Consider the following 21,806-nt stretch of genomic DNA (forward strand, 5'->3'; position numbering starts at 1 on the left):
AGCGAGGACAGCATATCGATGAGTAGACGGTGATCTACAGTGTGAAATGCTGCAGATACTGAAGAGAATAGATTTAGTAGATAAAGATCATTTGTTCACCCTCTCCAAGGTAGAGAGAACGAGAGGGCACTCTCTAAAGTTAAAAGGAGATAGATTCCGTACAAACGTAAAGAAGTTCTTCTTCACCCAGAGAGTGGTAGAAATCTGGAACGCTCTTCCGGAGGCTGCTATAGGGGAAAAAACCCTCCAGGGATTCAAGACAAAGTTAGACAAGTTCCTGCTGAACCGGAACATACACAGGTAAGGTTGGCTCATTTAGAGCACTGGTCTTTGACCTAAGAGCCGCCGTGTGAGCGGACTACTGGGCATAATGGACCACTGGTCTGACCCAGCAGCGGCAATTCTTATGTTCTTATGTTGTTAGGTGTCATCGACTCATGCTCGATTCCTAACGTCATATAATGCAAGATACATATAACACGATCAAAAACTGATAAATTCAGATAGCACACATAACTAAATATGATACAAAACATAAAAGACCAAAGAATTCAAAATATTAGAGTTGAAAATACAAGAAGATTAAACATATAAATTTTAAGAAGCAATTAAATAAATTAAACTAATAAGAAACAAAAGCCAGAAAGATCTTGTAAAAATTGGCCAAAAACACAGTGAGAGACTATTTGGAGCCTTGTTAAACAATTAAAAAATTAAAAATTCTTAAAGTGACATGACATATTGAGGCCAGCAGTTATGTGTGCTTTGAACGTGTATGTGGTGAGATATTTACAGTAGCACTTACATGCATGGGTAATTGTATTATGCACTATTCTATTACGTAGTGCATAAGTGCCTTAGCATATACACGTGAGTGGAGCATGGGCATAACTCCAATTTACACTTGTAATTTAGAGACTACTATAAGTTATACACATTGCATAGTGCAGTTAGGCATGCCCGTTTATGCCTGCCATTGACCTAATGCAAATGGTCATACCTAAATTTAAGTGCGCTAATTTGGGTTTATGATAGTATACTATAATGGCATCTAGGTGCACAGATGCCATTATAGGATTGGTGCTCAGCATTTGGGGCACCAAGTTATACAATTGTTCCCACAATTAAATTGTAAGCATTGCACCCCTGTAGCATTTTATATGCAGCATTGCAGTAAGCCTTAAGTAAATATAAATCCGTGATGAATATTTGTATTACATAATATGGATGTTGAGCAAGTATTTGTATTTGGGCTGCCAAATAGATCCACCCTAAAATTTCTCATTTCATGCAAACTTTACAAGGGTTGACTTGCCCAACATATATCACAAAAGTCTGCTCATCCTCAAATACTTGAACTCAGTCATCTTTGCAGACTTTACAATGTCCTGTTACATCTTTCAAGAAGTTTGTAATAATGCAATAAAAATGATACTGACACTGATGTCCCATTTTCTGCAGGCGTTCTTTTCAGATCAAGAGGGTTTCTAGAATAACAATCCAAGGAAAGGTTGTGATACAAGGATGATGTATTAGCAGTATTTGTTTGTTTGTTTTTGCAGGCCAATTTGGCATTTGCACCAGCTACACTTCTGCCAGGAGCATCTCCTAAGAGTCCTGGATTGAAAACTCCAACATCGCCATTCCATAGCCCTCCTTCTACACCCAGTAGTCCTAGTATTCAAACACGCTCCAGTGAATCAGATGAAGGCCCAGTTAGCTTTGAAAATCCACCTGAGGAGACTCACTTGCCATGTTACAATAAGGTAAGAAACCTACTCTGGAAGGGTTCTAAGCAATGCATAACTAGTACTGAATGGACCCCTTTGACACCATCTCTACCAATGAAGTGGGGGCTGGGAGACTGAGAGGGGGACCTGTTTAGAGCTCCAATATGGGAAAGGAAATGGAATTTGATACAGTGGTATAGTAAAGGGGAGGCACCATCTTGGGCATCGTCTTGGTGAGGGCACAGGCACCCATCCTCCTCTCTGCCCCCCCCCCCCTCCCGGGCTCCTTCTCCATCCTTTCCCCCCACTAGGGCACGTGCACACTGTTTCCCTTCCCCCGCACCTCTGTAACATTCCTGGCGTGAGTAGCAACCCCCAACCTGCTGTCGCGCCAGTGTTAGCGCTTCCTCTGATGTCACTTCCTGGACCTGCGCCTAGGAAGTGATGTAAGAGGAAGAGCCGATGCTGGCATGACAGCAGCTTGGGGGTTGCTGCTCATGCCAGGAACGTTACAGAGGTACAGGGGAAGGGAAGTGGAACACATGCAGCAGGAGGAGGTAGGAAAGGAGCGTGTAGAGATAGGGGTGATGGAGAAGAGGTCTGGTTTCCTTTCCTCCCCTCACCTCAGGTCTGATATCTCATCTTTTATACCTCTCCCTCCTCCCTCCATGAGTCTGGCATCTCTTCCCTCTTCCTTCCCATGGATTTAGCATCTCTCCCTCTTCTTCCTCCTCACTCATAGGTCCATCATGTCTCCCTTTCCCCCTCTCTGTACTCAAAAATTGCGGTAGGTAGCTGGCAACAGTAGTGATGAAAAACATGCTGTTTTTAGCCAGCCTTGAGGCTTTCCTTCTGCCACATCCTGCCTCCTTTCATGGAGGGAGACAGTATGTATTTATTACTGCTGCAGACATAAACATAAAAACTCACTTGTATACCGCAAATACCATTAAGTTCTATGCGGTTCACAGAGATTAGCAATACAGATGAATAAACAACCAGTATCTAACTTCCAAAAGATTCTATAAAAAGATGCATCTTTAAAGCACGTCGAAATTGTTGATATGAATTTGAAAGTGTAAATATGTGAGTCAGATCCCTAATTCACGAGACTGCCTGGAAGGACAGCAATCGTTCCTGGAATTTCTTATATTTGCATCCCTTTGCAGAAGGAAACGAGAATAGTGAATGAGATTTTCTAGAATGTTTAGAATTTGTAATGATGAAAGATTCCAAAAACTATTCTGGGATTACACCTGTTAATGCCTTAAAACAAATACATCCGAACTAAAATTTAACCCGTGTTTCAACCGGAAGCTAATGCAGTTGACGATAGAAATCGGTGACATGATCATACTTCTTTAAATCAAAAATCAATCTAACTGCTGCATTCTGAATTATGCGCAGTCTTTGAAGATTTTTTTGAGCTCCAGCAAGATGGACGATGTTACAATAATCCAGATGACTAAGGACCAATGATTGAACTAACAGTCGAAAGGAATTAATATCAAAATATGCTCTAATAGTTCTTAGTTTCCATAGAGTATAGAAACCCTTTCGAACCAACAAGTCAACCTGATTTCTCATGGTAAGGGTTTGGTCTAGAATTACACCAAGTATCTTTATGGTTGGCTGGATGCTATAAACTTTATCATTTAAAGCAATAGATGTAACATCTTCATTTAAATTTGGTGATTTAAAAAAAATTTTGTATTAATTTTCAATTTGAATTCTACCATCCCAAATTCAATTGTCTGAAGAATGTCCACAACAGTTTGATTAATTTGAGAGAAAGAAGTATGTATAGGAATTAAAACAGTGATGTTGTCTGCATAGCTAAATAATTTAATTTGTGTTTGGATAACCATGAGGGGAAGGTTAGAAAGAGATTCTGGACCTGTGGAGGGGGTGAAAGGGAGAGGAAAAGATGCTAGACCTATAGGAAGGGGTGAAATGGAAGGGAGAAATGGAAGGGGCGAAATGGAAGGGAGAGGGAGGTGACTGACTGTAGAGGCAGAAAGCAGGAATCCAGGAGCTAATGCAAAGAACCCCCAACAGTGGGCAGCCCCAGGTTTTTTCTAGGCTCACTAAATGGTAGTTATGACCCTGGCTCTGAGTTCAGAAAGCTTTCTCATTGCATAAAGAGAATAGAGCAATCTGGTCCCAGACCCATTCCTGTGCATAGCATGAGAATGCTTCCTGCCTGGAGAAAACCAATATATAGGATGGAAGGAGGTAAATGACAATCCTAGTTTCCAACTGAATGTAACATCATAGAGCTCAATATTCAAAGCCATTTCTCTGGGTAATCACAGTTGTTTTCTGGATAAATGTCTTAGGTGCCACTGTCCATGGATATTCAACATATAATTGCTCATAATTATCCATGTGCCATAGTTTGGGTAGAGCAGGGATGGGATGATATATTAAAGTGCAGTAAAAGCTGACTACTTATTGTACTTTGATAACTACCACCCACCCACCCCACCCCTGCCTAATGTTGTAAAATGTTCTGAAGATTTTACATACAGCCAGCACTGGAGAAAATGGAACTATTTTCTTAAGCAAGTGAGTGTCATCTTTCAGGACTATGTGCCCCCTGTGGGGCAGGCATTTTAGTGGCCATCTTCTAGACACACTCCTTCCTGTTTATGTCTTTTTGAAGGTGCTTTCTCCAGAATTGTACACAGCATTCTAAATTGCATCTCTCTGGACTCTAAATGACGTCTCTCCAGCGACTTATACAGAGGCATTATCATCTCCTTATTCCTACTGGCCATTCCTCTCCCTATGCACCCAAGCATCCTTCCAGCTTTCACTGTTGACTTTTCTGTGTTTGGTTACCTTAGGATCATCACAAATGATCACATCCAAGTCCCACTCCTCTTTCATGCTCAAAAGTACTTTACCCCCTTAACCAGATATGGGCAAACTACGGCCCGCGGGCCAAATCCGGCCAGTTTAGCTTTTTAACCCGGCCTGCAGCGTCGTAGTTTGCCCTTGTCTGCAGCGTATGGCAGAGTTTATAAAAGTGCGGTACATGGGCTGCCTGTCTGTCTGCTCGCTGCTGCCGCTCACAGCCCCGCTGGTGCCGCAATGAAGGGAAGGGAAGAGACAGGCGCGTACCCACAAGCCTTCTTCCGATGTCAATTCTGACTTTGGAGACAAGGTCCGGGAAGGAGGCACTGGGGGCATAGGAAGGAGGCAATGGAGCACCAAGAACACAGGAGGGAGGCTTCAGCAGCTGGCAGCCGCGGGAGTGCTATTTCCTCCTGCAGCATCAGATCCCCCCAGCCGTGACCCTCCCCCCCTGTCGCGCCCCCCATCGCCTGGCCCGTCTGTCAAATTTAAGAACCCATTGTGGCCCACGGGTCATAAAGTTTGCCCACCCCTGCCCTAAACTACAGCTCCCTCAGGTTTTACAGCCCAAATGCATGACCCTATATTTTTTAGCATTAAATAGACGCCAAATTCTAGACCATTCTTTAACCTTCTTTAGGCCTCTCCTCATGTTCTCCACACTATCAGTGGAGTCTACCCTTTTGCAGATTATGGTATCATCCACAAAAAACAAACCTTATCATATAGCCCTTCGGCAATATTACTTACAGTGGGTGAAATAAATTTTAAATTGAATAACTAAAATTCCCATCCTTTGAATGGCCAAAACAATTTTTCCCATGGTAGTAACATATTTAATAGATAAATTTTAAAACTTCATTGACGATGTTTGATGTATCTGTGAGGATTAGCCCCCAAACTGTAATGCTTTGGAGGGGTAATGTTGAAGCAAATAAGCCCCAATGATATATTGTGGTGGTCTTACAATCCGCCAGGCCCCAGGTTTGATACCCTCGTTGAAGATTCAGTAGGAAGTAAAATCAAATAACAAGCACAGCCAGAAGTGATTACGTAAAGAATATAATGTAGAAATAGGCTTAATATTACAGAAAGGCAATCTTTAGAAAGATAAATAAGCTTTACTGGGTTACAAATGTACAGACAGAGATAGACATAAGCTTTACAAATACAGAGTGGATTCAGAGACTGCTTCTGTGCTCTTGTGAATGAGAGACAAAAGACAGCTTCCTGAATAGGTGCTGTGAGGACAAACAAAGAGAGGTAGGTAGAGAGAGGGGAGGGGGGTGATAGTCCAAACTTCAGGTTTCAGAGAGAGAGGGGAGGGGAGGGGGGTTGCAGACAGGAAGCTTTTATAGGTTGGAATCTTATTCTAAAAATAGAAACTATTGTATTTCCCTTTATCTTTCTATTTAGAATTTGTAAACTGTTTGAAACAATGGTTAGTTTAATTGATAAGGAAGGTGTAACACTTACAGAAATGGTAGATGGGATTAGTCTCTGGCTTCTTTGTCTCATTCAAGTAGCATATCTTCTTGATAAACAATCCAGTCTGGCTGGATGCTTAATATATGTGAATTCTGTGCAGGAGCATTTAAGGTCTATCTGCATCAACATTCCAGAGTCAGATTGATATAATGTCCCATAGGCTTCTGCTGACATTGGTTAGGCCAACCGAAAATGCTTACAGCTAGTAATGCTAGGCTGACAGTATCATGTTTATATCTTTCGCAACATAGATGCCTATGTCCCTTTAGAACAGGGGTGCCCACACTTTTTTGGCTTGCGAGCTACTTTTAAAATGACCACGTCAAAATGATCTACCAACAATAAAAATTTAAAAAACCACAAAGCACACTATACGCAGAGAAAATGTTAATGAGGTCAAGGCAGATGATTATAAAATATGCAATGTCACCTCAGTGACAACTATACAAAAATAGACAAATATACCCCCTCTTTTACTAAACTGCGATACAGTGGTTTTTAGTGCAGGGAGCTGCACTGAATGCCCCGCACTGCTCCCAACGCTCAAAGGAACTCTATGAGAGTTGGGAGCTGCACAGGGCATTCAGCATGGCTCCCTGCACTAAAAACCACTATCGCGGTTTAGTAAAAGGGGGGCCATAGTGCAAAATATAGACAGCAGATATAAATTCTCAAAACGGACACATTTTCATCACTGAATTGGGATGGGTCCCAAAGTGGCAGGCTGGGTCAGAAACTGGTTGAGTGGAAGGCGACAGAGGGTAATGATCAGTGGAGATTGCTCTGAGGAAAAGGATGTTACCAGTGGTGTGCTTTGAGGTTCTGTTCTTGAGCCTGTTCTTTTAAACATTTTTATAAATGATATTGCTGAAGGGTTGGCAGGTAAGATTTGCCTCTTTGCGGATGATACCAAAATCTGTAATAGAGTACCGTAGATACGCTGGATGGTGTGAATAACATGAAGAAAGCTTGAAGAATGGTCTGAAATTTGGCAGCTAAAATTTAATGCTAATAAATGCAAGGTCATGCATTTGGGCTGCAAAAACCTGAGCGAACAGTACAGTTTAGGGGGTGAAGAACTTGTGTGCACGATGGAAGAGCGGGACTTGGGTGTGATTGTATGTGGCCAAACAGGATGAAAAGCTATAAGAATGCTAGGTTGCATAGGGAGAGGTATGGCCAGGAGGAAAACGGAGGTATTGATGCCCCTGTATAAGACTCTGGTGAGACCTCATTTAGAATATTGTGTACAATTCTGGAGGCCGCACCTTCAAAAAGATATAAAAAGGATGGAGTCGGTCCAGAGGAAGGCTACTAAAATGGTGTGTGGTGTTCGTGAAAAGGTGTATGGGGACAGACTTAAAGATCTCAGTCCGTATACTTTGGAGGAAAGGTGGGAGAGGGGAGATATGCTAGAGACATTTAAATACCTACGTAATGTAAATGTGCATGAATCGAGTCTCTTTCATTTAAAAGGAAAATCTGCAATGAGAGGGCATAGGATGAAGTTAAGAAGTGATAGGTTCCGGAGTAATCTGAGGAAATACTTTTGTACAGAAAGCGTGATAGATGTGTGGAACAGACTCCCGGAAGAGGTGGTAGAAACAGAGACTGTGTCTGAATTCAAGAGGGCCTGGGATAGGCATGTGGGATCTCTCAGAGAGAGAAAGAAATAATGGTTACTGTGGATAGGCAGACTAGATGGGCCATTTGGCCATTATCTGCCATCATGTTTATATGTAAATTGAAAATAAAATCATTTTTCCTATCTTTCCTGTCTGGTGATTTCATGAGTCTCTGGTTGCACTTCCTTCTGACTGTGCATCCAATATTTCTTTCTTTCTTTCTGCCTCCTGCATGCTTCCTCTCATCCAGACCTCAATTTGGGACTACTGTCATGTGACATAATGGCTTTTTTTAAAAATAATTTTTATTAATATTAACATCACAACAGCATGCAATAAGACAACAGGAGAACCAGAAAGGTCTTCCGTGTTAATCCTTCACGAAGACCTAAAGGAGCCAAACCCCTCACCAAAGATCCCCCCCCCAATCCAACCCCCCACCTCCCAATTTCCTCCCTCCCTGCACTCCAGTGTCAAAAGTTCAAAAGCAAACTTCGTGCTCTATGGGACAGAACCTCCCAAACAGGAGCCCAAATTCTGCGAAACATCCTCCAGGGACCAGGACCACCCCATCAAACATCCAAATATTCAAATTTCAACAAAGTAAACACTTCAGTTTTCCACATGGTGATAGTGGGCGCCTCAACCTGATGCCACAACAATAAAATACATTTCTGGGCCAGTAAAGAGGCTTTGTGCAGTAACAAATTGCCCCCTCTTGACAAGCCTAAGGTAACAACCTGAGAAAAAAGCAGTACATCCGCCCTGAAAGGAATTTGCTTACCCAATACAGTTTGTAAATATAACGCAACAAAAGACCAGAAGGTCTGAATACAGTCACAAGACCAGAACATGTGAAGTAAACCCGCAGGGGGACATAATGGCTTTAAAATGCCATTGTTGTGCATATGAGTTAGTAAGTTAGGGAGTTTCTAATGGAATTGTCTTGTCCAAGGGAGTTTAGGATACAATATTGTATTATGAGGGTTATTTATTGAATAAACGATGATAGAGTGATGTGAGTAGTGCTTTTTAATCTTATGGGTTTTAATTTGTTGTTTGGTGATTTCAAATGATCAACCAAATACGTGCACTCGATTCCTGATGAAGCCTATTTACTTTTTTAAAAAAATATTTATTTATCATATTTTCCAAAAACATATCAAGTATCCACTTGTACAAAAAGATGAAGTTAAGTGAAGAAACAAACAAACATTACAAATTGTAATAATATAAACAACCATAATAAAGAATTAAAGCTCAGCTCAAGTCCTCAATAACAGGATCCAGGAAGTATATTCAGCGAGCAATTACTAAAAACAAATCAAGGAAAAAGAAGAAAACAGGAAATTCAATCAGCTGAAGGAAATGTCCAAATTGAACAATAAGCACTCAAACTGCGAGCAGCCGACAAAAAGGTTGTCAGTTGGGTAGGATCAAAGAAAACATATTTTTGCGTTTGATACTGTATCACACATTTGCATGGGTGACGGATAAAAAAAGTTGCTCCAAGAGCAGTAACTCCTAGTTTTAAGATCAAAAATTCACGATGACATTTTTTGGTATCTCGTGCTAGGTCTGGAAACATTTGTATTTGTATTTTATATCCAAGAAATTCTTTTAGCTTATTTTTGAAGAAAAGTCTAAGCAATCAGTTTTTATCTGGTGCTAAGGCTACTGTGAGGAGTAATGTTGCCAGTGTAGCCATTTCCCTGTCCAAACGTTCCAATATCATTGAAATATTTAATGGCTGATGATCATCTTGTGATTTTTGTAATTTTTGATGTTGTTCTTCTTTTCGTATAGGTAAATAGTAAACCTGGGCAAATGGTGGCAACAATTCTGAAATTTCTAATACTTCTATCATATACCGTTTTAACATATCTCTAGGAGATATTGTTGCTACTCTAGAAAAGTTAATTAATCTGAGATTATTATTACGAGAGACATTGTCTAAAGATTCCAATTTCCTTCTCAGATTTATATTATCTCTCACTAATGTTTCTGTGATCTGTTTAGAGGCAACATTTGAGTTTTTAAGGTCTTGTAATTCAGTTTTGACAATTTTAATATCAGTTTCATGAGTATTTACTTTTTGTTCCAGCTGAAACAATTGAGGCTTAATTGATTTGGCCAGGTCTGCCACGAGATCCCAAATGGCATCCAGAGTTACCTCTCGGGGTTTCTCTAATGTAATGAAAAGTTTTTCAGGTTCAATTTTTTATTCACACCAACTGACCTCTCCTCCTGGTGGCGACTCTCCTGATCGCAATTCACCCTCTGACTCCACGCAATTCACCTCAGGCTCCACGGGACTCTCCTGCAGATGTAGGGAGTCCAATTCCAAGCTCCCCTCTCTGATATCCAAAGCCTCTGGGGCGAAAAGCTCACCACCTTCCGATTGCTCCTCCACCCACGGGAAGCTGGCAGTCTGAGGAAGAGGGGGAGGTGCTCTGGCGTCGGGGCTCAACATGATCTCCAGTCCCGGGTAAACCACCTCTGTCTCGCTACAGAGTGCCTCCAACGGGGGTGCCGATGCAGCCAACACCTCCTGCATTCAGTGCAGGAGCTCATCGATATTACTGAGTCTGGCTGGACCGGAATGCTTCAAGGCTCCAGTGGTACTGCGCCCCCTCCTTTTCAGCATTTCAAAAGTAAACTTCTCTTAGAAGAAAGGAAAACCAGAATCTCGCTCGAGCGACTGTGCCAGAATGCTCAGCTGACCGTTCCATCCGCCATCTTGGATCCTCTGATCAAAGCCTATTTACAAGGGCGAAACGGGACCCGTCGAGCAGTAGAGCACTCAGCACTTTAACTCTATTTAGTGTAGATATTGAGAGCATCAGAGACTCTTTATTTTGAGTGCGCTTTGAATTTCGACAAACAACTTTTGATTTATCAACAACAGATAAGTGTTTGCCTTCTATTTGCACTTTTCATGTGATATATCTAAGGGAGCTATTTTTGAGTAGAATAATTTGCAGTATTATGGGCTCCTGTGATTATATTCATTCAATCATTGATGAATAATGCTAACATTAATTTAAGAAAAAGTAAAAATATAACAAAAATACAATATTAATGATTATCAATTTAGGATAGGATGGAGGTTTTTGATCAATGAAAGAAACTTATCACCACAACATTCTTGGGGAGAATGATACATGTTCCCTAAGTGGTGAATCTGAGATCTTTTCCTCCATTTAGGTTTAATTTTTTCAGTATCAACTTGGGGTAGTACATATTATTAGATTGTTGATACACATCTTTCACCGTCACTTTTCATAGTGGTGTAAGTCACAAGATGGTTCTGGGGAGTGCAAGTTTCTACTTTATGTGAAATTATCATCATTGTACCTACCAACCAAAAGTTAAGTGAGATTGTATCACATTGTGGTGCTAAGGGTGGTGGATAGGAACATAAGAAGGGTAGTGATGATTCCTCATATCTCTTACCTCCAGTATGTAAGAGTTTTATGGTTCTGAGCACTTCTTTCACTTTTTCTATATTTAGAATATTTGAAAAGGCACGCAGAGCATTTGCTGGGGAATTCTGATAGACTAGCAGGGAAACAAAGTCCCTGCAGGGACCAACAGAAATCCCCCTGAACCTGGGCAATGGCTATGATTTTTATACATTCTATTCTCCTATTGGCCACAATAGAAGATGGCAATTAACCTTTCCTGTCCTTTTAATGCCATAAAAAATGTCTCAGTTTCCATTCAAGTGGCAGGTTTCCTACTAAAATCTGACAGTATTTCTGACAATAATGAATACCTTTTCTGATTTTAGTGGAGGTATAAACACATACACATAGTGTTCCCAGGCCACAAGACAATGGATACCTCTAATTAATGGGGGCCATGCACAAAATACATAAACCAGGCCTTTTTGCAAGTGAGAGGTATCAGGGTGTCCATAATTCTGAGGCCCAGATCCCATAACCAATTTGCTATACGATATACCCACGAGAACTGGGTTGTGGAAGAAAGCATCCCATGTGTTGTTCATTGTTTTTACAGTTAGGGAAAAATACACAGATACTAGGTAGAGAGGAAGACATGGCATGATCAAAGGGAAATGGCCTATGCTAAGAAAGCCTTGAGGTAATCATTCAGGCCCGGATTCTGTATAGGACATCCGGTCTTGGAAGCCAACAGTCATCCTATACAGAATCGTGCCTAAGCCCGCCTAAAAAGAACCCGATCCTCTAACTGATGTCCATGTTACAGATGCTGGTTAGAGAATCGGGTTGCCGCTGAGCTTATCGTGGCAAGGAATCTCCCTGCTGCAATAAGTGTAGCGGCAACCCGTTCCCATCGTCCACGAAGACTTCCAGCAGGAGGGATGCCCAATCCCTGCTGCTGGACCCCCCCCCCCCACCTGTAGATCACCGGTAGGAGGGATGCCCAATCCCTCCTGCCGGAACCCCCCCACCCCCCACATAGATCGCCCAGCTCACCTCCCCTTTAACCCTTTCTCTCTGCTTTCCTTATTGGTTCTTCAGCTTATGTCTGAGCTTTAGTGAATATGTTAAAAAAATTGAAAAAATTAAAGGCTGTTTGTACTGTTATTAAGCTCCATGCACTAACATCATCAAGCCATGCCAGCACTAAAGACATCCAAAGTCCATCATAACTCCCCTCAGACCATTTTAGCAATTATTGACTGCGCTCCCTGCCACTGATGCCTGCACCCTGCACCTGCCCATGCTCACGAACTGAGAATGTGTGAGAACTGAGCATGCAAAAGATGCTGGTGTTGGTGGCTCAGGAATGCTTCTGCTAATTGCCAAGGTTGGCTGAAGGGTGTTTTGGTGGGCTGCGGATGTCTTCAACTGGCAGAGCTTGAGAATTTCTGTCAGCTACACTAAGCTTGTGCCACTGAGCCAAAAGTAGACAGGCCCAGATCCTCCCAGGCTTGCCTGCAGCTACGTCCTGCCTCCATTAGTGCTTTCACTAACTGTGGGTAACATATTGTGGAACAACAACATACATTTACCCATACTTTTCAAATAGCCATTTCTGTGAGCAAAGCCCTGTTCTACCTGTGGAAATTGCTTTGAAAATTGCTTTTTGTCCTCTTCAATAACAGTATTCTGGTCTTTGATAGGTACGGACTCGAGGTTCATTGAAGCGCAGACCCCCCAGTAGAAGGTTCCGAAAATCACAATCTGACATTGAAGCAGAGGATTATTTAGGGGCAACTGCAGAAGCTGAAGAAAATACTACAGGGATGAAAATGGGCAATGAGGTATTTGAGGAAAGAAAGGAAAAGCTGAAGTCACCAGAAGGTGATAGGGCTGACAACATGAGGACACAAGAACAGACAAAAATTGAGGACAAGTCAGCAGGGAATGCCTCTGGCACTGTGGAAAACTCTAAGGATGAGGTGAGGCCTAATGAGGGCACTGCCAAGCACCAGGAATGTGAGGAATCCTCTGGACTGGGAACACAAAAGGATAATGCAGTAGATGAAGTCGGTGAGCATACAGAAATACAGGAACCAGAACAGAAATCTTCAGAAAGTTCAGAAACTGTAGCCAGCATAGAACCTACCATAGAGGAGCAGAGTTTGAAACCTAATCAGAAACTGGGCACTGAGCAGACTCAGTGACAATCTGAATCTGGGGTAAGTGATAAAATTGCAGGGCTTACAGTTCATAGTGCTACTTAGAAATGTACCATGCAGACATTTCTTCCTGTCTCTCTGCTCGAGCTTTTAACCATTTGACTCCTGATTAAATCATCTCTGATGTATAATAATATGCTTAATGTAGTGGTGTCTGCTGGTGACTAGTGGACAGTAGTACACATTCTTAAGTCGATTAGGTGAGTACTATTAATGCAGAATAATGACATTCTTAAGTCGATTAGGTGAGTACTATTAATGCAGAATAATGACCAGCCTGGGCTGCCACATAGGAGTAGATGATTGGGACTTCTACATAGAAACATAGAAGCATGATGGCAGATAAAGGCTAAATGGCCCATCTGCAGTAACCATTATCTCTTCCTCTCTCAGAGATCCCATGTGCCTATCCCAGGCTTTCTAGAAATCAGATATGGTCCACGTATCTACCACCCTTTCTGTAATAAAGTATTTCCTTAGATTACTCCTTTTAACTATCACCTTTTAACTTCATCTTATGCCCTCTCATTCCAGAGCTTCCTTTCAAATGAAAGAGACTCGACTCATGCGCATTTACACCACATAGGTATTTAAACGTCTGTATCAAATCTTCCCTCTCCCACTTTTCCTCTAAAGCAGGGGTCCCCAAAGTCCCTCCTTGAGGGCCGAATCCAGTCGGATTTTCAGGATTTCCCCAATGAATATGCATGAGATCTATGTGCATGCACTGCTTCAATGCATATTCATTGGGGAAATCCTGAAAACCCGACTGGATTCGGCCCTCAAGGAAGGACTTTGGAGACCCCTGCTCTAAAATATACATATTGAGATCTTTAAGTCTGTCCCCATATGCCTTATGACGAAGACCACTGACCATTTTAGTAGCCTTCCTCTGGCCAGACACCATCCTGTTAATATCTTTTTGAAGGTGTGGTCTCCAGAATTGTACACAATATTCTAAATGAGGTCTCACCAGAGTCTTATACAGGGGCATCAATACTTCCTTTTTCCTACTGGCCATACCTCTCCCTATGCACCCTAGCATCCTTCTAGCTTTCGCTGTCACCTTTTCAACCTGTTTGGTCACCTTAAGATCAACACATCCAAGTCCCACTCTTCTGTCATGCACATAAGTTCTAAACTGTACTGTTCCTTTGGACTTTTGCAGCCTAAATGCACACGACCTTGTATTTCTTAGCATTAAATTTTATCAGAAGTCTGCATAGTTGAGTCAATATTAAAGTTATTGTAAGCATCATCATTTGAACTGCACATACCAGATGTACACAGTGCTGTACTGAGATATGTGAAGGGGAATTCTATAATCTAGGCACCCACGTTTATTCACAACTTTTGTACTCATAAATATCTAGAATACTACTACTTATATTTGTGCACATATCCACATAAAATGATAGTGGCATTCTGCAAACAGCCACCTAATTTACATAGCACCTATTTACAAAGGGACCTACACAGAGGCAGAGCATGGGAGGGACTCCCACTTACAAGCATAACCAACAGAATACTGTATATACTTGAATATAAACCTATCCGAGTATAAACCAAGATAACAGTTTCCCCAAAAAAGGGAGTTTTATGCTGGTATTCCCAAGGCTGTAAATCAATATGAAATTATTCTTCAATAGAAATTGATTGTGAAACTCAAGCACTGATTTGGATAAGGCCAACCAAAAGAGCCTATTCTGCTGGTATAAGTTGTTTTTCTTTTTGATTTCCCATATCTATGGCACGGCACCCAGCTTCACTTTTGAACTGTAGCAGCAAACAGAACATTTATATGCTTATTCATCTGAACATCTTTTGTGAGTCTGAACTGTATTTTGCATACTCATGACATCATTATCAGTCCGTAGCTCAGAAATAATGATGCTAAAGTCAGGAAAACCAATAAGATTGCATAAACATTCAATTTCTCTCTGTTGGAACATAGGAGACAAATGGATTGTTTATGCAGCCATATTGGTTTTCCTGACTTTAGCATCATTAGTTTCTGATGATGATGATGATGTCATGAGTACACAAGGCTAATTATAATCGGTATAATTAGGGGTGCTTGTCCCCTAATAACTGTTGAGGCCAGTATTCAAACTGAGTTAGCCAGATAGGAGAGGTTCCTTCCCAGTTAACTCGTGGTCAGTGAGCTATCTGGGTATATTCAGAGGAATTTACCCAGGTAGTGCTGCTGAATAGCCCTTCAGAATGCTATAGCACTATCCAGGTAGTGTCCAAGCAGTCTGGGAATGGAGTTATGGAGCAGATAAAAATAATAATAATAATTTATTCTTATATACCGCCAGACCAAGATGGTTTTAGGCGGTTCACAACAAATGGAACTGATACATACAGCAATAACTACAATTCAGATAAAAATACGTCAAATTATAAATATAAAAGAACTCTAAGAGAGCTAGAAGTTAACCAGATAGTAACAATAGTCAACCTGCTACTCAGTTAGCTAATCAGGTAAAATTAGAACAGCAAACAAGCTTGTGCTAATTTTATTCGGTTAGCTAACCAGGTAGGGGGTTTAATACCATACAACTTAGGTTTGCCAGTTCCCTCCATAACCCCTGCCAAAAGCATCCCCATTCCAAACGCACCCCCACCCCCACCTAAATCAGACCTCCGCCTAAAGATATTCACCAAGAGCATTTACCCTTTTGTGAAGCTCTGCCTCTCCTCCCCAGTCTTATCTTAAAGCATTCCTGGTAGTCTAATGTAGTCCAGGCAGGAGCAATCCCTTCTGCCATGCCAATGCCAGGTTCCAAATGGCTGACACAACCTTTAGTGGTAGTGTTCAATACTAGTGATAGATTGGAGGTGGGTGGAAGAGGCTTCAGGACAGGAGGGATGCTTGGTGTGATACCTTCAGGAGGAGAACTGCTCTTTGGGGGAGGTTTACCTCTGCGGGTACCTTCAGGGGGAGATGCTTTTGGTGGGTTAACTTTGATAGGAGGATGCTTGTGGGGAAGGATCAGCAAAACAAACCTGCCAAATATTAAACATTAATCTCTGGCCTTGGTTTTCATTTCCAGGTCTTGAGGGCCATTAACAGGTCAGGTTTTTGAGAGAGATTTGCATATGGTAGAGGTAGTGAACAGGCAAATCTTCTTCATATAAATTCATTAAAGATATTCTGAAAAATTGGCCTTTGGCAGCCCTCAAGGACTGGGAGAAGACCAAGGAATAATGGACTGGTTCCTCCTCATGTCTATTTGTGAGGTTCTCTCATTTCTGTATCTGGGAATGAGGTTCAAGTGAATAGCCTTTGAGTTATTTTTTCTGTTTAACTCAGTCTTTACCGAGATGGTGGTGGAGAAGCTCAAGCTTGAATGCCTTGTTGAGAGCAAGGAGTTGCCATTAGTATGTCATAAAGCAGTATTTCTCAACCCAGTCCTTAGGGCATACTTTGCTGCTAAGATTTTCAAGCTGTCCACAATGAATATGCATGACCTAGATTTGCATACCAAGGAGATGGTGCATGCAGATTTATTTCATGCATATTTATTGTAGGTAGCCTGAAAACCTGACTGGCTGAGTATATCCCGAAGAGTGGGTTGAGAAGCACTGTCAAAGCAATGGCATGTAAACAGTAATCTTCTAGGAAGCATGTGGAATGTCATATTGTTTGTTTTCTTTTCATGCTCTCTCTAGGAAAAACTCATCTAGGAAGCAGATGACTAGAATGTCCAGAATCAAACTGTCCAGTCAAAGAGTAGCAACTCCAGCAGCCTCCGCACCCAAGCAATAACCAGAGAAAATTATTCCTGGTATCAGAATGCAAAAGAGAAGGGTTTAAAGTTGCTTGAGATTATACTGCCGCCTTTCTTTTGTACTGTACAATCTTTTATATCCTTAAGTGGGAACGAGTACAGAACTCCCAAATACCATCCTTCCAGTTGTCCTGTAGGAGCAGCTTTGGTGCAGCACTGATATACAACCTTGCTTTGGCTCTCAACTTTCAAGTTTTTTCCATTGTGCCTGTACATTTTATTTTCAGGTGTATAAAAAATGATTTCTTGAATTATCAAAAATGTAAAAAATGGTTCAAATGTCTTTCATGATTTACGAAACATTATTGTACTTTATTTTGAAAATGTCTTCTGCCATTTTTCCTCCTGAATGAGTTTTAGGCCTGATCATCTTTGCTTAGATGCTGGATGGGAAGAATCTCCTTCAGCTGATTACTGAGTCTGTATAAGGCCATTATTCTTGAACCATCTCTAGGTGAGGCCAGCCTCTGGAGGGATCAAAGGAGCCACATGGATGTCTCATGTTGCAAGCATACTTCTCACTTTCATTTCAAATGTGAAACTTTCTCAGAAGACAATAACTATTCTAACTTGTCATGCTTCTCAATAGAGATAAATAGCCACATTGGGGAGGTTTTTTTATCTGCTGTCATTTATTATGTTACTATGACTGAAGAAATGCATAAAGTTCATTCGGTGGCTCATTGTATTGAGAGGTATGTTCTGGGAAGGTTGTGTGCAGGAGATAAGAGGGAACTGCAGGAGTTTGCTGTCTTATGAAAAGTATGGGTCTGTCTCAGTACTGTATCTGGATGTAAAATAAAGCTCAATGATTTGAGACTTAGGATCAAACAACTCATAAAAGTGAAGCATAAAACTTGCCAGAGGTTGTGGTAAAAGTGGATAGCGTAGCTGGTTTTAAGAAAAGTTTGGACAAATTCCTGGAGGAAAAGTCCATAGTCTGTTATTAAGACATGGGGAAGCCTCTGCTTGCCCTGGATCAGTAGCATGGAATATTGATTTTGGCCAGGTACTAGGGACCTGGATTTGCCACAGTAAGAACAGGCTACTGGGCTTGACCCAGTAAGGCTATTCTTATGTTCTTACAAATAACCAATGGCTCTTCTTAGAGTTAGGACCTGTTTGCTTCATTTTATAATGGTTACTAGTATTTTCCCTTCCGCAGAGAAGTGCAATATGATTGCCAGTTAACTCAAGGTCTATAAAGAAGCAGTAGCTCAATTTCTTAAAGCTGCTTTTAACTTTTTTTTTACCAATATCTTTTATAATTCCTTCTGTGAGAAATTCCCTAACCCATCTTTGTCTGTTTTGATTAGAATGTAAGTTCTATTGAGCAGGGATTGTCTCTTACATGTTTAATGTACACCGCTGTGTACATCTGGCAGCATTATTGAAATGATAAGAAGTAGTAATAGTAATAACAGTGCTTTTTTAATGATACAGCAGTTTCCTTCTGCTCCTTTTGGCTTTAATCTCAATCAGATCTGGCCTCTGTTGCGCTACAGTGCCTATATTTGCAACTCTCCAGGGTGTTTTTTAACACCCCCTCATCAACTTACCCTAATCATTGCAGTGCCCCACTCCATGAACCTTGAGTGTAGTCAATAGGTGACACTGTTGTATAATAGCTGAGACTCTCTCCCCCTCTGCAGCAACCCCAGCTAGTTCAGGGAGGAGAACACAGACCTAGATCCTATCAATCAGCCATCAGATCAGCTAACAGGATTGCTAACACAGAATGCAATTAGACAATTAGTGGGGATAAATGGACAATACTTGGACTGGAAGAGCGTCACCAGTGGGGTGCCGCAGGGCTCGGTGCTTGGACCCGTGCTCTTCAACATCTTTATAAACGATCTGGACATTGGTACGATGAGTGAGGTGATTAAATTTGCGGATGATACGAAGTTATTCAGAGTAGTGAAGACACAGGGGGATTGCAAAGATTTGCAATGTGACATAATCAGGCTCGAGGAATGGGCATCAACATGGCAGATGAGATTCAACGTGGATAAGTGTAAAGTGATGCATGTAGGTAACAAAAATCTCATGCACAAATACAGGATGTCCGGGGCAGTACTTGGAGAGACCTCCCAGGAAAGAGACTTGGGAATTCTGATCGACAAGTCAATGAAGCCGTCCATGCAATGTGTGGTGGCGGAGAAAAGGGCAAACAGAATGCTAGGAATGATAAAAAGGGGATCACGAACAGATCGGGCCATGGTGCACCCTCACCTGGAGTACTGTGTCCAGCACTGGTCGCCGTACATGAAGAAGGACACAGTACTACTCGAAAGGGTCCAGAGAAGAGCGACTAAAATGGTTAAGGGGTTAGAGGAGTTGCTGTACAGTGAAAGATTAGAGAAACTGGGCCTTTTCTCCCTCGAACAGAGGAGATTGAGAGGGAACGTGATCGAAACATTCAAGGTACTGAAGTAAATAGACTTAGTAGATAAGGACAGAAATGTTCACCCTCACCAAGGTAGGGAGAACGAGAGGGCACTCTCTAAAATTGAAAGGGGATAGATTCCATACAAACGTAAGGAAATTCTTCTTCACCCAGAGAGTGGTGGAGAACTGGAATGCTCTTCCGGAGTCTGTCATAGGGGAAAACACCCTCCAGGGATTCAAGACAAAGTTGGACAAGCTCCTGCTGAACCAGAGCGTATGCAGGCAGGGCTAGTCCAGTCAGGGCGCTAGTCTTTGACCAGAGGGCTGCCGCGTGAGCGGACTGCTGGGCACGATGGACCACTGGTCTCACCCAGCAGCGGCAATTCTTATGTTCTTACAAGTTATCCAGTAACCCTGTGAGGAAAAACATTAGTTAAGATAGATTTTCTGGATGACAGTAGCCAAGCTTCATGAAACCACTGTTAAATGTGCCATTGCAGTAGCTCAGATGACTAGGCAAATAATCCCATACATTTCTCCTCCTCAGTCCTTACTCATTCCACCATTCTTAAATCTATGTTGAATGAAAGATATATGAAAGAAAAATGGAGACTAGGAACAGGGTCTGCTTACTGGTTCTGTTTCCAGCAGCAGAAGTAAAACTGGGTATCATCAAATGATAAACATCTGTACAATTCACCATATACTGCAACATCCTATTTCTAATGAATCTTTCCTAAACTCTCATTTCAGTTTGCCACATTAGAGTAAACCTCCTATGATGGCGGATGAAACTTCTGTTACCACAAAACATTACTGGGCAGCAGAGGTTACTCTGATGTACATAACATGTTCACTAGATCTTTGTGTCTGTTTCACAAATACAAAAATTTAATTCAGAATACCATCATGAGAGAGATTAATATCTTTAACATGGGGGACAGAAACTGCCCTTATCCGGCATGCCTTATCCCACCCTTCATGTTTGTATCTGCCCATGACCCCCTCATTTTACCATTTAAGCACAACGCTAACAACTTAACCCATCTAAAAAAAACCCGAAAGGAATATTATAAAGCAGTGACAAAACCAAAGATAAAATATGGAAATAAATAGGCCACAGACTAAACTAAATCTTGGACTTGTATACCAAATCATCCATGAGAAACAAGGCTCGACTCGGTTAACAACAGTTGTAGTTAATAGAAAGAGTTGACCTTGTGGAAACTTATCAGCTAGAAAACGCTGAAACAGAGTAGTTTTCAGAATTTTTGAAAAACTTAAAGGGATAGACAGGATCTTATTTGAGAAGGTAGGTCGATCCAAATTGCTGTTAGTAAATAGGGGAATGAATGAACAATTTTACTGATAGATCTGGCACTTTTTACAGTGGGGAAAGAAAGTTTAAACACATGGATAGTTCTGCAACTTGAAGACCTCGAAGAATTTAAAGCTAGAGGGACCAACGAATCAAAGATACCATGTAAGATTTTTAAAACTTTGCAGGCACTTTTAAACTGAACTCTCAATAAAAAAGGAAGCTAATGTAAACTCCTTAACAGAGGTGACACATGGTCATACTGTGTTTTACCAAAGATCAATCTTGCGGCAGTATTTTGAATGAACTGGAGTCTTTTTTCATTTCCTTTGCTCAAACCCATGTACATGGAGTTATAGTAGTGCCAAAATGATGGATTAGACCAAAATTGTAAAATGATGTTAATAAAATAGGTGACAGAAGGAAAGAGAGGGAGGAGTCTAAAAAAATTCCCAACACTAGTCTAGATGAAGACTTAATTGGCAGAACATCACCGGAATTAAGAGTAATTGAACTAGGAAGGTTTGTGATTTCTGGACCAAACCAAAGTAATTTTGTTTTTGTTGTGTTTAATTTCATTTGAACCAGAGATGACTATGATTGTAATTTGGATAAGCAAGAATTTATGTTGGCTTTAAGATTAATCAAATTAGGGTTGACTTCAAGCACAATAAAAATATCAGACTTTGTAGATGTTGTGCCCCCAAAGTTCACTATATAGGACTGCAATGAAAGCAATCCTTTGAACCAGGTCAGAACTTTATCCTCCATGCATAGGCAGCGGAACGCTTTTTTGTTTGGGGGGCACTGCAAGCTTCGCCCGAGACCCCGCCCACATAATAGTACTAATTGTAATACCATTTTTTCCATTCATTTTTCATATATACACACAATATAATCTTATTAAAAATACATAACGGTTAACCACAAAATTAAACTACACAAAGCACACTGAACATATGCTTC

At 41.2% G+C, this 21,806-nt stretch overlaps 1 protein-coding gene across 2 annotated transcripts in view; it reads left to right on the forward strand.

Moving 5' to 3' along the window:
* Positions 1 to 13,335, forward strand: part of RCSD1 (RCSD domain containing 1) — a 66,918-nt gene extending 53,583 nt beyond the window's left edge. The window contains exons 6-7 of one of the 2 annotated variants that reach the window (XM_033942189.1): positions 1,563 to 1,766; positions 12,816 to 13,335. In XM_033942189.1, coding sequence (XP_033798080.1) covers positions 1,563 to 1,766; positions 12,816 to 13,319 — 708 coding nt within the window. In that variant the 3' untranslated portion in view covers positions 13,320 to 13,335. The remainder of the gene's footprint in view (positions 1 to 1,562; positions 1,767 to 12,815) is intronic. The other variant, XM_033942190.1, reaches the window with a different exon arrangement.
* Positions 13,336 to 21,806: the final 8,471 nt, after the last annotated feature.

Source organism: Geotrypetes seraphini, chromosome 4 (genome assembly GCF_902459505.1).
Source record: "Geotrypetes seraphini chromosome 4, aGeoSer1.1, whole genome shotgun sequence".
NCBI lineage: Eukaryota > Metazoa > Chordata > Amphibia > Gymnophiona > Dermophiidae > Geotrypetes > Geotrypetes seraphini.